We start from the raw sequence: 15,990 nt of genomic DNA on the forward strand, positions 1-15,990 counted from the left end.
CCCTCTGAAAGGGTCTTCTCGGAAAACGGGACGTAATTACTGGGAGAAGATACCGCATCAGCCCCTCGAAATTGAGGCAGCTTGCATTTCTGAATGCAAATGTCTCATAAAAGCAAAATATGATCAGCATTGCTGTTTGCTGCTGGTTATAACATGGCAATGAAGAAGAGAGAGAAAAGAGGGACCAGTTTAATGTTTTAAGTGGGATGCTGCAGTTTTACACATTGTTATTTGTTTTTATTTGATATGGTGCAATATTCTATTATTATGCTATTCAGATTGTATTCGTTTGAATGGTTATTTATATGGACTTTGTTTATATACATTAAAAAGTTCTACTTTAAATGCACATGTTTAATAGCATTCTTTTTCATAACAAACCAATGCATTTTAAAATACATTTTGGTAGAGGGTAGAGTATGATTTCATTTAATAATTTAATTAGAATTGTTTTAACACCAATCATAGTCAAACTATCGCAAACTGTTTGAATTGAAAAAAATACAAAACATATATTTTTTAAAGAGCCGAATGCCCATCACTACTGGCTTAGTCTTGGATTATTTTCTTTTACAAGTTAGTGACCTTGATGAAGTCTCAAGTCATTAAAGTTAAATAAGTTGGCTGTTGTCGTCCAAACCTTTGTCAGATAACATTAAATGTGTGTTCATTTTATGGTTCAAATAAAAGCAAAATAAGATTAATTCTGAATAGAAAATGTCATGCATAAATCATTATTTTAGAATAACTGACATTTTAAATGTGTGGCCCTCAAAAGTTTCTGTGTACTGTTCCCCATCTAAACTTATGAAATATGTGACACTTATGTAATAATAAATAAATAAAATAGTAACAACAACAATTTATGTGATTTGTGTGTGTGTGTGTTTGTGTGTTTGTGTGTGTGTGTGTGTCATTAGGTTTATTGTGTATAGTGTTATGCTTCTATGTTAACTGCAGTTGTTCTTAGAAGGGGCTGTAACTTCTCTTTGCTATTGCCCCCACTGTCATCGTCAACAGGAAACTCATGAGGAAGTTTGCTTTCTTTCTTTCTTTCTTTCTTTTCTCAGAGGTCTCAGAAAACTGACTAGCCTACCGTTTAAGATATTGACATTTAAATGTTTGTGTTGGTCTTGTCTGGACTTCAGATCATACATAACTCTTGGTGAATAGATTTCATCACTTACCAGACAATTGACACACCCAACATGATTTCACAGAAGAGGAAGGAGACAAAATAGTAACGTTTTTTTTTTCTTTCTGTAGTCCTCAGATTGCACTTGTGGTGGGTGTCGTGCTGCTTTTCTGTGTGGTGAAATAGTAATATCTTCCTATTTTATTTCTCTGAATACTGGTCAGACTGCAAACTTCCTCGACAAAGGGCCAGACAGAGCATTGCCAGAGCATTGCCAAGGGCGTAGCAGCAAGATACAAGGAGCCATTTTCTGACAGGCCTCGAAGTCGAACATGGCTGTGGATATGACTGCACCGTAACAGAGGAGGTGTTGCAGCCAATTGTCTTTCAAAGGATTTTGTATTTAATTTATATTCAGAAGAAGAGAAGGGAACAATGAGTTTTGACCGAGTGCCATCCAAGTCAGTGGTAATGGACTGGAATCCACACCAGTTGGCAGACTACATGAAGAAGGTAAGTCCTTTTCAGGATAAATTATTGAACCTTTTGTTGACAGTAGTTCACAACCTGTAACATTTTTCCTTAGTTCTCTGTCTTACAACATCATTTCCAAAGCTGTTTCCCAGGATCCATATTAATTAATTTGTTCTATGCATTTACAGTTGAATTTAAGTGGCTGCGATAAAGTCATTATGAAATGTAGCATAAGTGGAGAAAGGTTCTTGGTAAGTGATATGAAGCAGATGTGTGTCCCTTTTCCCATGTGTTCCTTGTATAATTATGTATCTTTGATCAGGGATTTCATATTCAAACAATGCTTTGACTGTCATGTAATGTATCACTTGATGGAAATACTTAATCTATCATTTTGTAGAACATGACTGAAAATGACCATCAGAAATTCCCCAAAATCCATGCGCCGTAAGTAATTAATTACTTTCTCTTTCATTATTTTAAGAAAACTGAACATTACAACAATTACATTAAACTATGAATACGTTGGGAAGTATGATAATTGCACAGGGAAAGGAAATTATTCAACAGCAAGAAAATGGAGCTACATTAGTGTTTTAGGGCAGGAAACTGAGTAAGCAGCGAGACCATGAAGAACATGAGAGATAGACAGAGAGGGAGGAGTGTACTAGTGTGCCGTATTTTAGAGAAGATGTGGAGACAAAGACTGAAATTGAAACTTAAATATACTTCAGATACCACATCCTGTCACAGTGGCAGACTCAAATAGAACTCACCAATCACTGCTCAATATATTGAAGATACGACACAAGCTTAGAACATAACTATAAGGCAGTTGTAGACTGTCGCTACACGACTGTGTGACAAAAGATGTAAGCACTGTTTGCCCCAAAATATGGTAGCTGTATTTACTGCCACAATGTTGTATGCTCTTTCTGCAGACTCATCTCCAAAATCTGCAGTGAAATCAACAGGAAAGAAGAAAAAAGGAGATTCTTTACTAAAAGGTGTGCACTTATTGCCATTCTTAGCTATTCAACTGTAGTCATTTAATTCAAAGCAATATCCAAGCACAATTTTGCTCTCCTCTGTATTTTCTCCAGAACTGCAGCACCAAAATACGAACCAGGTATGGATTATTTCAGACCTTACCTTAGATCAAGTTATTATGATCAACAGAGAAGCAATTGGACCATGATAAATTGCCAATTTTACCATTGTACTGCTACTTACTACAGCTATGCCGCAAGAGGATCAGCCCTGGGGACCGGATGAATTTGTAAGTCTGTATTTGGTATACCATTTCTTCCTGTTTTATTCCGTTAAAGTGTTCCTCCCGAGATGATTTATCACTCCATCAGTAATCAACTTGGTTGTCTGTCTCTCCCAGGATGAGGGGAGTGACGAAGACTATGAGAATCCAGATGCTGAGGAAGATGATGGCAGTGGGGGAGATTACGAGTCACCAACAGAGGGAGTTGGACATGAGGACAGTGACAACGGCTATGAGTCACCTCCGTCTGAGGCGCCTGAAGAGATTCCCCATCAGCTCCGTGCTGCCAAGCCCATGGCTGACGAGGAATACATTGGTACGAAGACATCAATACAACATTGCCTTGCCTTGCTCAACTCCTCTCACAAAGAATATGTGTTGTGATTTTCAATTTTAACAACATTTTAATTTGTTTTGTCCCACATTGATACAATTTTGTGTGTGCGCGTCTGTCTGTCTGTCTGTCTGTCTGTCTGTCTGTCTGTCTGTCTGTGTATGTCTGTCTGTCTGTCTGTATGTGTTTCTGTCTGTATCTGTCTTTGTGTTTAGATAGTACACCGCACCGCAGTACAGCTAGAAGCCATCCCCCTCCGACAACCCAACGCCCTGGGACTGGTCCTCCAATCCCCTCTGCCAGTCACCCTAGTGTGAGTATATTCCCTCTGACTACACCCCCCTTTTCACTCCTCCACTCTCTCCCTCCCTCCATCCACGCAGTCATTCAACATTACATTTCATACCTTGTATCTGCAGCTGCTGCAGCCTCCCCCACCCAGAAGAGAGCAATCTCCCCAGCACCCTGGCAGAATAACTGGCAAGTGTAAGTGTACAATCTGGAATGTTAGTATCTAACTATAATTATAAACTGTGTGGTTCGAGCCCTGAATGCTGATTGGCTGACAGCCCGCATACCACGGGTATGACAAAACATTTATTTTTACTGCTCTAATTATGTTGGTAACCAGTTTATAGTAGCAATAAGACACTTTGGGGGTTTGTGGTATAACACGGCTAAAAGCTGTATCCAGGCACTCTGCATTGCGTTGTGCATAAAGAACATCTCTTAGGCATTTGATAAAGTAAGACTGGATTTTATTTATAAATGCCTGGATTTTTTCAATTTCGGTAATTCTCTTAAAAAATGGGTAAAAATATTGTATAGCAACCCCACGTGTAAAATAGTAAATAGCGGCTACTTCTCAGAGAGTTTTGAATTGTCAAGAGGAGTTAAACAAGGGTGTACGCTGTCACCATATCTATTCGTTATGGCCATCAAAATGCTAGCTATTAAAATCCGATTCAATAACAACATTAGAGGATTAGAAATACAAGGCTTAAAAACAAAGGTGTCCATGTATGCCGATGACTCAAGTTTTACATTAAGTCCGCAAGCTAGATCCCTGCAATGTCTCATTGAAGATCTAGATAACTGTTCTGCACTCTCTGGACTAAAACCTAATTATGATAAGTGTACAATATTACATATTGGATCTTTAAAAAATAAAATTATTCTGCAGTTTACCAATACAATTGGCTGATGGTGAAGTAGACATACTCGGTATTCATATCACAAAAGATATAAATAAGCTCTCCACAATGGTTTTCAATAGAATACTTGTAAAAATAGACAAGATCCTGCAACCATGGAGAGGTAAATACCTGTCTATTTATGGAAAAATTGCCCAGATTAACTCCTTAGTCATATCTCAGTTTACTCACTTATTTATGGCGCTGCCTACTCCTGATGATTCGTTTTCAAATCATATGAGCAAAAAATATTTAGCTTTGTCTGGGACGTTAAACCAGACAAAATAAAACGTGCCTATCTATATAATGAATATGAATTGGGTGGGTTGAGATTATTAAATATAAAACCACTGAACCCCTCTCTCTCTCTAGCCTCACTCATTCAAAAGTTTTATTTGAACCCTAAATGGTTCTCAAGTAGATTACTAAGAAAAGCTCATCCATTGTTTAAAAATTGCCTTTTTGCCTTTGTGCAGATTGCCATGTCTCATTTTCGATTAATTGAAAATGATACTTTTTTCAAAGAATCTCTCTTTTTCAAACAAGCATTGCAGAGCTGGCTACAATTTCAATTTCATCCCCCTGAAAAGATAGAACAAATATTGCAAGAAATATGAACTCTGAACTCTGAACTCAAGTGTGCTGGTTGATAAAATACCTGTATTTATGGAAAAGATGTTTGAAAAGGGTATTTTGTTCTTAAATTATATTGTAAATTGGAATGGTAGAGTTATGTCCTTCATGGAGTTATCAGAATTGTACGGGAAGGTCTGCTCAATCCAAGAGTACAACCAATTGATTACAGCATTACCCCAAAAATGGAGGAGGCAGGTGGCAGCGGGAGGAGGTATGATACTGGTCTGTCTGCCCAATATGAAGGATCAAATCTGGCGGAGGAGTAAAACTAGCAGAAATAGGAAATGATACCAGTTTCATTTGAGGACCAGGATGTTGACAACTGTGCCATACAGATTGCAAAATAGTTGTGAAGAGATTTTTGATGTACCGATTCCATGGTACAGGGTGTATGAGTTGATATATAAAACAATGCAAGATTCAAGACTTTGTGCTTTTCAGCTAAAATTATTATATATAATTCTTGCCACCAATAAAATGTTGAATATTTGGGGGATAAAGTCATCGAAGCTCTGCAGATTTTGTTGTGAGGATACAGAATCAATAGACCATTTATTTTGGTATTTCCCTACCTGAGGTAGCCTGTTTCTGGTCTCATGTTCAGGAATGGCTGAAAATGCATAGCATTGATCTAAAATTGACCCTAAAAATAGTACTGTTAGGAGATTTGGAGAGACCGGGCCAGTCAATTACTAATATACTAATACTCTTAGTAAAAGTATTTATCTTCAACTCGCAATGTGTGGATTCTATTCGATTAGATAGATTGAAATTGTACGTTAAACATCACAGCATAGTTGAAAGATATGTGTTGCATAGAAACCCGAAGTGGGTGGCCAGCAGAGATAGATGGGATGGGCTGAGGGAAGCTGAGGAATTGGAGACAAGTGGGAGTGGAGTTGCTGTGTGGGAGATAGAATGATGGTCAAAGATAAAAGTAAAAAAATAAAAAATAATGAAAACCTATTAAAAAGTACATTTGAATGACACTGAGGGGCAGTGTTTTTACAACTAATGCCGGTGTTCCCGAGGCTGATGCCGTGCAGGTGTTTGTACACATGCATATACACACACTCTCATTCAAATAAACACATACAAGAATACACACATACATGTAATAGTGCCAGACATGCACACAAACATATACAGTTGGCATTGCTGTTATGATTTCAGTTGTCCTTAATGTCCTTTGTTTTAAATGTATTATTTTGTTTTATAATTTTTTTGCATTGTTGTTTTCTGTATTCTTCTGTCTTTTCCTTTTTTTTCTTTAGTTCATTCTCTAGGATGTCGGTGATTGGGGGGTTCTTGGGGGTGGGAAATGGAATTAATTGTATTTTATTTTTTATTTTTTTCTTCTTGGGGGGGACTGTGGGAGGGGTCTCGAATGGTTGAGGGACAGCTATTGGGGAACTGTGGGTGGATCTTGGAGGGTTCAGGTTCACGTTCTTTGGCCTGGTGGTATCTTAGCCGTGGTATATTGGCCATATACCACATCTCCTCATGCCTTATTGCTTAAATATAGCATTTGAACACTTTTTATTCCCTTGTATTGATTTGTACCCTGTCTTTTCATATTGTCTTTTAAAGTGCCTGCTACTTCCTCAAATGCTGCCCCCGCTCCACCAGTTGACCGCAGAAGAAAGCCCACCAAACTGGATCACACAAGACCTGCTGAATCTCCAATACCAGGTACTCTCACATCACAGGAGGCTGCTGAGGGGAGGACGGCTCATAATAACGGCCGTAACGGAGCAAATGGAATGGCATCAAACACCTGGAAACCATGGAAACCATGTGTTTGATGTATTTGATTCCCTTCCACTGATTCCGCTCCCGTTATTACCACGAGCCCGTTCTCCTCAATTAAGGTGCCACCAACCTCCCGTGTCTCCCACCAACCTCCCGTGTCTCACACCAACCTCCCGTGTCTCACACCAATCTAAACCTAGCAAGAAAATGTTTACTACTGCAGTTGTCTGTTCCTACACCTGCCTGCCCACAGATACATGTCATGTAACAGTTCCTCTTCCATAAGTACGTGTCAATGTTAGTATAGAGAGGATACTTTCTATTTATGTTAGATTTACATTCTTAATCACATTTAGGGGATTTATCATCACCATAAAGCAATAATGTCATGTTTTTTTATGTCCTCGTACTGACCTGATCTGTTATTCCACACAGCAACGAAGTTAAACACAACTAATATGGTGAGAACTAACTTTGGTTATGTTTTGATTAGTCCTGTATTGTGTCCAAACAACATTCTTGTCATCTCAATGTCAAGTGAACAAACATATGCCTATAAATCTTTGCATGTGCTTGCTGAAGTTATAGTTGGCCTATATAACTGTATAGCTAATAGCTATAAGAATGTCTACATATGAGTGTTTAAAGGCCATCCCAGACTCTTTGCTAATAGTTTGAAATATGAAGATTTCACAATGAAGTGTATGACATGTTTGTTTTGTCTCTCACACGCAGCCTGCTCCACATTCATGGAGGTATAGAATACTTATTTTGGTTCTATATTGCTTTCCAATCATGTGACTTCTCGCTATTCTATTTCATAATGTCATTGACAATGCACTTCCTTTTCTATTTGAACGATGACTGCACATAAGTATATTCACACCCCTTTGACCTTTTTCAGAAATGTGTGGTGTTACAAAGTGGGATTAAAATGGATTTAATTGTCACTACCTTGCTTGAAAATATGAAGAGTGGTACTCGGTGATGTGTTGTTTTGGATTTGCCCCAAACATAACACTTTGTATTCAGGACATGAAGTTAATTTCTTTGCCACATTTTTTGCAGTTTTACTTTAGTGCCTTGTTGCAAACAGGATGCATGTTTTTGAATATTTGTATTCTGTACAGGTTTCCTTCTTTTCACTCTGTCATGTAGGTTAGTAGTGTGGACTAACTACAATGTTGTTGATCCATCCTCAGTTTTCTCCTATCACAGCCATTAAACTCTGTAACTGTTTTAAAGTCACCATTGGCCTCATGGTGAAATCCCTGAGCGGTTTCCTTCCTCTCCGGCAACTGAGTTAGGAAGGACACCTGTTTCTTTGTAGTGACTGGGAGTATTTATACACCAACCAAAGCCTAATTAATAACTTCACCATAATCAAAGGGATATTCAATATCTGCTCTTTTATTATTTTTACCCATCTACCAATAGATGCCCTTCTTTGCGAGGCATAGGAGAACCTCACTGGTCTTTGTGATTGAATCTGTTTGAAAGTATCTGCTCGACTGCGGTACCTTACAGACAATTTCTTTCTGTGGGTTACAGAAATTAGGTAGTTATTCAAAAATCATGTTAAACACCATTATTGCACAAAGAGTGAGTTCATGTAACTTGTTAAGCACATTTTTACTCCTGAACTTATTTAGGCTTGCCATAACAAAGGGGTTGAATGCTCAAGACATTTCAGCTTTTCATTTTTTATTAATTTGTAACATTTTGGAAAAACATAATTCTTCTTTGACATAATGGGGTATTGTGTGTAGGCCAGTGAGACAAAATCTAAATGTAATCCATTTTAAATTCAGGCTGTAAGACAACAAAATGTGGGAATAGTCAAGGGGTGTGAATACTTTCTGAAGGCATTGTACACCACATTTGTTGTACATACATTCAGTTTCTAAAAACGGTGCCTTTTCTACAAGAAATGAACCAAGCTATAACTTCCTGAATTGGTAACTACACTGTCCAGTTTTGGAACCTCTGACTTCACATTGCTCCTATATCCAGGCCTCAGGCAGAAGAGAGGGGTCCAGATCCTCCCAGAATGCCCAAACCTCCCCTCCCTGGGTCAAGTAGTGTCAGCAGGAGCAGCTCGTCGGTCAGCAGAGCCCCGCTGAACAACAGGTCTGCAGTGCACCTAGCCTCTCTGCTTCCTCCATACGGCACAGCTCCAGACACACATCACATGTAGACTACACATCAACTGATCCTTAAATAAACGCACTGTGATTCAGTGGTTAGTTAAGCCATGGTATATTGGCCCTATACCACAAACCCCGAGGTGCCTTAATGCTATTATAAACTGGTTACCAATGTCATTTTGTCATCAGCATTCATGGCTCGAACCACCCGGTTTATAAGGAAGTACACTCCATCAGAAATACATGGAATTGTGGTTGGTTTAGTCAGCAGGAGCTAATTGAGCTGGGGTGAATCACTGCCACAGAGCACAGCTTCGTAGGACCTTTACTTGTTGTAGAATGAAGGAACTCTTCATCTTAAGACGTGTATCGTTTTATGATTACCCTTCCAGTCTTCCGTCTGCGTTTTGTTTGATTTGTTGGTTGTTGCACATACAGGATTTGACTAGATCTTCGTGCTCGCTTGTTGAGTTCAACACTAAGAAGCAATATGCAAATGAATATGCAAGTCATTTCCATTTGTGTTGCAGATATGTGCCTGATGCAAGAAATGAGGTAAGGGTATTTCATGGTGTACACGTGGTGACATCACCATGATGGGAGGAAGTAGCTGATAAGGATTTTCAAACTGTGTCTTTGTCGTAACTGAAAAAAGTTTATAGTTCCTCCTCATAAGATGTTTAATATTATGTCATCAACAGGTACAAGATGATGGTAAGACATTTTCTGAAACCTTTTTCTACTTGTTAAGGGAACTTTACATTGTAGCTATTTAATCTTCATCCTGTTTTACATTGAAGGACTATGCAGTCATAGTGATTGCATGAGTGTATCTCTCTTTTAGTGCCCATGCCCAAACCATACAACTCCAACACATTTCCTAGACCAGGGCACCCTAGAGCAGCGCTCCCCGGACCACTCTTACATTCAGACGGGTAAGATCAGTTTTGTCTTGTCAAAGTTAGGAATTCAAATGGCCTCTAGGCTTACATGGAGGACAGAACTTTGCTGGAGGTGATGGAATTAAAAGGTTCATTTTAATGTTAATCTGCAAACTGTTGTTCCATCTGTCTCCAGCTTTCCTCCTAATATCGCTTCCACTGCATCTCTACCTTCAAAACTGCAGGCACTGCAGGCATGTGAGTGCTTTGTTCTCACTTCAGTACCCATCCTTAAAATATACTGTACAGTGTGTAAATATGACTCACAACTTCTCCTTTTGATAACTGGTATGATTCTAATTTCTTTCTTTCTTTCTAAGCCATCTCACCCAGGGGCAGTTCTAGGATTGTGCAAGACAGACACATTATGCCCGCTCCGCCACCTATGCAAGCTTCTCTCCCCCCACCGGCAGACCTAGAGGATGAACAGGTGATCCCCACTACACACACACACACACACACACACACACACACACACACACACACACACACACACACACACACACACACACACACACACACACACACACACACACACAGACAGACAGACAGACAGACAGACAGACAGACAGACAGACAGACAGACAGACAGACAGACAGACAGACAGACAGACAGACAGACAGACAGACAGACAGACAGACAGACAGACAGACAGACAGACAGACAGACAGACAGACAGACAGACAGACAGACAGACAGACAGACAGACAGACAGACAGACAGACAGACAGACAGACAGACAGACAGACAGACAGACAGACAGACAGACAGACAGACAGACAGACAGACAGACAGACAGACAGACAGACAGACAGACAGACAGACAGACAGACAGACAGACAGACAGACAGACAGACAGACAGACAGACAGACAGACAGACAGACAGACAGACAGACAGACAGACAGACAGACAGACAGACAGACAGACAGACAGACAGACAGACAGACAGACAGACAGACAGACAGACAGACAGACTGATTGATTGATTGATTGATTGATTGATTGATTGATTCTCAAAAATGACCGTACATACTTGTATGTTGGATGTGGTCTAGTGATGCAATGACTTGCGTAGCTCAGTAGGTGGCGCCATTGCATTGTTATTCTAAGGGAGTATTGTACATTCAGGCTGCCAACCACTAATCTCAAAATCTGTGTTGAGCAGAGCCCTTTGTCTCTAAGACTAGTCAGCTCTTATTGATTAGACCAAATATTTCACTAGGTCCTAATATAGTACAGTATGTGCAAATAATGTTCATTTGGAGCATTTAACAACTCACTTCTATTGAACAATGTGGAAACATGTTGCAAACCCAAGGATTTTTGTTCATGTGGTTTTTGTTGTTGTCTGAAGCCTATCACAGAAATTAGTAACAGGTCACAAAGTCACAAATCCCATCTGATTGATGTATGATTTTGTTCCTGTGTGAATATGTAGGACCTGAACCCTCAGTGGTATGTTGGTCAGGTGACACGGGGTCAAGCGGAGGGCTGTCTCAGACAGGTCAACATGGTGAGACATCTTCTGCTGCCAATATCACTCACACACCTGATTAACTGTAATAACAGGCAAACTGACATTCACACTCTGTACTCACAGATTAATCGGGACAATGGTTTTTGAAGGGACAATGCAATATCACATACAGTGCATTTGGAAAGTATTCAGACCCATTTACTTTTTCCACATTTTGTTACGTTACAGCCTTATTCTAAAATGGATTAAATAAAAATGTGTCCTCATCAATCTACCCGCAATACGCCATAATGACAAAGCGAAAACAGGTTTTTAGAAATTGTTAGAAATGTATAAAATGTTTTGAACAGAAATACCTTATTTACATAAGTATTCAGACCCTTTGTTATGAGACTGGAAATTGAGCTCAGGTGCATCCTGTTTCCATTGATCATCCTTGAGATGTTTCTACAACTCGGAGTCCACCTGTGGTAAATTCAATTGATTGGACATGATTTGGAAAGGCACACACACCTGTCTATATAAGGTCCCACAGTTGACAGTGCATATCAGAGCAAAAACCAAGCCATGGGGTCAAAGGAATTGTCCGTAGAGCTCTGAGACAGGATTGGGTTGAGGCACAGATCTGGGGCAGGGTACCAAAAATGTTTTTCAGCTGTAGGAACTGGAAGACTAGTCAGGATTGAGGGAAAGATGAACGGAGCGATACTTGATGAGGTACTTGATGAAGTACAGAGAGATACTTGATGAAAACCTGCTACAGAGTGCTCAGGACCTCAGACTGGGGCAAAGGTTCACCTTCCAACAGGACAACCACCCTAAGCACACAGCCAAGACAAGACAGGAATGGCTTCGGAACAAATCTCTGAATATCCTTGAGTGGCCCAGCCAGAGCCTGACTTGAACCCAACAAACATCTCTAGAGAAATAGCTGTGCAGCGACGCTCCCCATCCAACCTGACAGAGCTTGAGAGGATCTGCAGAGAATAATGGGAGAAACTCCCCAAATACAGGTGTGCCAAGCTTGTAGTATCATACCCAAGAAGACTTGAAGCTGTAATCGCTGCCTAAGTGCTTCAACTCAGTCAGCTCAGTAAAGGGTCTGAATACTTATGTAATGGTGATATTTCAGTGTGTATTTTGCTATTCTTTGTAAATAAATAAATAAATAAAAATGTTTTTGCTTTGTCATTATGGGGTATTGTGTGTAGATTGATGAGGGGGGAAAACTATTTAATCAATTTTAGAATAAGGTTGTAACGTAACAAAATGTGAAAAAAGTCAAGGGGTCTGAATACTTTCCGAATGCACTGTCCAAAATGACAATATACTGTATAAAATATTTTTTATGTGGATAGTTCACCAGTGCTCTTTGGCGATAGAATACAACACAAACACCACTATAATGGACAATGTTTTTCTGTTTCATTTGCTGTTTAGGACGGTGCATTTCTGGTACGGGATAGTTCGAAACGTTCGTCCATTCAGCCCTATACACTCATGGTACTCTACCAGGACAAAGTTTACAACATCCAGATCCGCTGTGAACAGAATGAGTTTCTGCTGGGGACTGGTCTGAAGGTCTCAGAGGTACACAATATCTGCCTCATTCATTCTGACTATGGCCAAGAATTGTTCCTGACCAGGTCACACGGTCAGAAATGAACTCATATCCCTAATTATGACCAGTCAGAGTAATGTGTGTCATTGTATATCATATTATCAATCACTCTGAGGACGAAGTAGTGAGCTTTGTGAACTGGATCCATGAATCTGTCATCTGAAAGTTTGTTATATAGCAAGTTTGGCCAAAACATCAACTACGAGATTCAATTAGATGTACTGCAAGCCGTCTTACATGTTATGTTTCAACTTCTGTTATGACACAGCTCAATGATGCCCTGCTAATGTATTGGTTCATGTTTTATGTTCCAGACCTATCCGATGGTGGCACACATCATCGCCCATTACAGACAGTCACCGCTTCTGCTGATTGATGCTAAGAACCGTGGATCACAACAGCAGAGCCAGTGTCCCCTGATCTACCCAGCAGGAGGAGCACTAGCACGTCTCTACCCGTCCTTTTAACAGACAGCAGAGCCAGTGTCCCCTGATCTACCCAGCAGGCAGAGCACTAGCACGTCTCTACCCGTCCTTTTAACAGACAGCAGAGCCAGTGTCCCCTGATCTACCCAGCAGGAGGAGCACTTCTCTACCCGTCCTTTTAACAGACAGCAGAACCAGTGTCCCCTGATCTACCCAGCAGGAGGAGCACTTCTCTACCCGTCCTTTTAACAGACAGCAGAGCCAGTGTCCCCTGATCTACCCAGCAGGAGGAGCACTTCTCTACCCGTCCTTTTAACAGACAGCAGAACCAGTGTCCCCTGATCTACCCAGCAGGAGGAGCACTTCTCTACCCGTCCTTTTAACAGACAGCAGAACCAGTGTCCCCTGATCTACCCAGCAGGAGGAACACTTCTCTACCCGTCCTTTTAACAGACAGCAGAGCCAGTGTCCCCTGATCTACCCAGCAGGAGGAGCACTTCTCTACCCGTCCTTTTAACAGACAGCAGAGCCAGTGTCCCCTGATCTACCCAGCAGGAGGAGCACTAGCACGTCTCTACCCGTCCTTTTAACAGACAGCAGAGCCAGTGTCCCCTGATCTACCCAGCAGGCAGAGCACTAGCACTTCTCTACCCGTCCTTTTATCAGACAGCAGAACCAGTTTCCCCTGATCTACCCAGCAGGCGGAGCACTTCTCTACCCGTCCTTTTAACAGACAGCAGAGCCAGTGTCCCCTGATCTACCCAGCAGGCGGAGCACTAGCACGTCTTTACCCGTCCTTTTAACAGACAGCTGGGGGAGGGATAACAATAAAATGGAGCAATAGTCAAGATTCACAGTGGTTTTAAAGGACTGCCACTAACATTATGGGTGGAAGGACTTATGCAACCTTTGAATTGCAGTTCATAGTTCATGTAAGGTAATTTCATGTAAAGACAAGTGACTCTTGGATTGAGATGGTAGGTACGGTACATCTCTGTCAACTGTTCACTGTATGGACCTCAGAAAGAAAAGTCCATATACACAATAATATTCGTAGTTTTTATCTCAATGTGTATTTTATTATTTCAGTATTGAAAGCACAGAAGCTGAAAATGTGCATGTGAGTAGTTATGTAAATGCCTGTGTTTGCTCTCTGTTATTTCCCTGTTACATGCAATGGAAAGGTCTAGAATAGCAGCTAGCTCTGCAATGAATCAGAAGCAGCATACATTATGCAAGTAAGGAAATAGTGGGGTAGACAGTCAGTCACAACTGCTGAGCTTTTTTAATATGGATTTTGTTTCAATTTCCTGCATTGTTTAATGGTTAAATGAAAACTATATTCTTTCATCTCTCACACTGTATGTTCCATAGCATAGCTATTATCAATATTTCAAATAAACGTTTGCATTTTTTTTATTGGAAACTTGTGGCAGAAATTCTACAAATCATTGGTCACTCTAGGAAAAACTTCCCTGACCTCTGTGCCAAATTCTCCCTATCTTTTTCATTCAACTTTATATCATCGACATCCATTGTTTCTCTAACTTCTCTGAAGCATGGACGATTACCAAATCCTCTTTACAGCTGATCTGGCGCTGTAATATTAGGCAAGTGAATACGAAGGCGTGTCGGATCTGCACTACTAACCTGTTGTAAAATACAATGCCTCACCGTCGATATCATTATTATAATCAGACCGTATAAAAGCATTATGTCCCTAATCTCTCTCATTTGTCTGTTGTAATTTACACAAGCCTTGTCATTTCGAGTGTGAAGATCTTAAGCATCCAGTATGTAAAATACAATGGGCCGTTATGTCTGTGTCAGCACCACTGGAGAGGATTACTATAATCACACTAACCGCCATCCTTGGTAACCTCCAAGATTTGCTTCTTTGAAATGAATCATGGAACACTTAGCCTGTCCTTGCAGGCAATTTGAGAGAGACACCATCTCTAAACTGATAAAGTAGGATATATCTTTGGAAGGAATTTCCAAGTTCACAAATGATGAAAAGCAGAAACAATCAAACTGCCATCATGTCTCTGCCCAAATTCAGGCTGAAGTTACAGGACACATGACAGTGCAGAAATGTTTGCAGTAAAAAAAAAAAAAAAAAAGCACATCAACTCTTCTAAGCCTGCATGGATCACTGAACTGAGGCATGTAATCATAACGTTCCTGAATCACTCATCTCATATTTATGTTTCCACCCACCCAGAAAAATTCCATTGCGGTACATACTACCGTCCCAGTAAAAATAAATTATTCCGCATGAAAAAGAAGCCATAGTAACCAATCCGCGCACAATGTGTGCAGATTGCCAAATATCTTCGCGCGCGCTCCGCTCTTGTGTATCCTATTATGGGCATTGAAGAGCACGCTACAATGGAAAAACATTCATTCCTGGCGTCCTGGCGACGGCCATTTATCAATTAAACTACGAGCATAGGTCAATCAATTAAACTATACGAGAAAAACAAAACCGTTTAGAGACATTTCAGAACTGCTAATGATATGTCATTATTGTGAGCTTTAAATGTCCATACGCAGAGAAATAACACCATTGTATGTTT

General features: G+C 40.2%; 1 protein-coding gene across 2 annotated transcripts; it reads left to right on the forward strand.

Annotated features, from left to right (window-relative positions):
* The first annotated feature begins 997 nt into the window (after positions 1-997).
* On the forward strand, positions 998-15,139 carry lcp2a (lymphocyte cytosolic protein 2a). 2 transcript variants are annotated; one of them, XM_055941460.1, is made up of 21 exons: positions 998-1,648; positions 1,798-1,860; positions 2,010-2,056; positions 2,551-2,616; positions 2,713-2,738; positions 2,848-2,888; positions 3,000-3,198; positions 3,432-3,529; positions 3,636-3,702; positions 6,636-6,737; positions 7,233-7,258; positions 7,533-7,552; positions 8,811-8,927; positions 9,475-9,499; positions 9,646-9,658; positions 9,789-9,879; positions 10,022-10,083; positions 10,206-10,315; positions 11,327-11,401; positions 12,806-12,955; positions 13,301-15,139. In XM_055941460.1, exons 1-21 carry the CDS (start codon positions 1,571-1,573, stop codon positions 13,451-13,453), a joined length of 1,629 nt encoding a protein of 542 aa, XP_055797435.1. In that variant the 5' UTR covers positions 998-1,570; the 3' UTR covers positions 13,454-15,139. The 2 variants fall into 2 exon arrangements, with proteins under 2 accessions (XP_055797435.1, XP_055797436.1); XM_055941461.1 differs by lacking the exon at positions 1,798-1,860.
* The last annotated feature ends 851 nt before the right edge of the window (positions 15,140-15,990 follow it).

The sequence above is a fragment of the Salvelinus fontinalis genome, chromosome 13, assembly GCF_029448725.1.
Source record: "Salvelinus fontinalis isolate EN_2023a chromosome 13, ASM2944872v1, whole genome shotgun sequence".
Classification (NCBI taxonomy): domain Eukaryota; kingdom Metazoa; phylum Chordata; class Actinopteri; order Salmoniformes; family Salmonidae; genus Salvelinus; species Salvelinus fontinalis.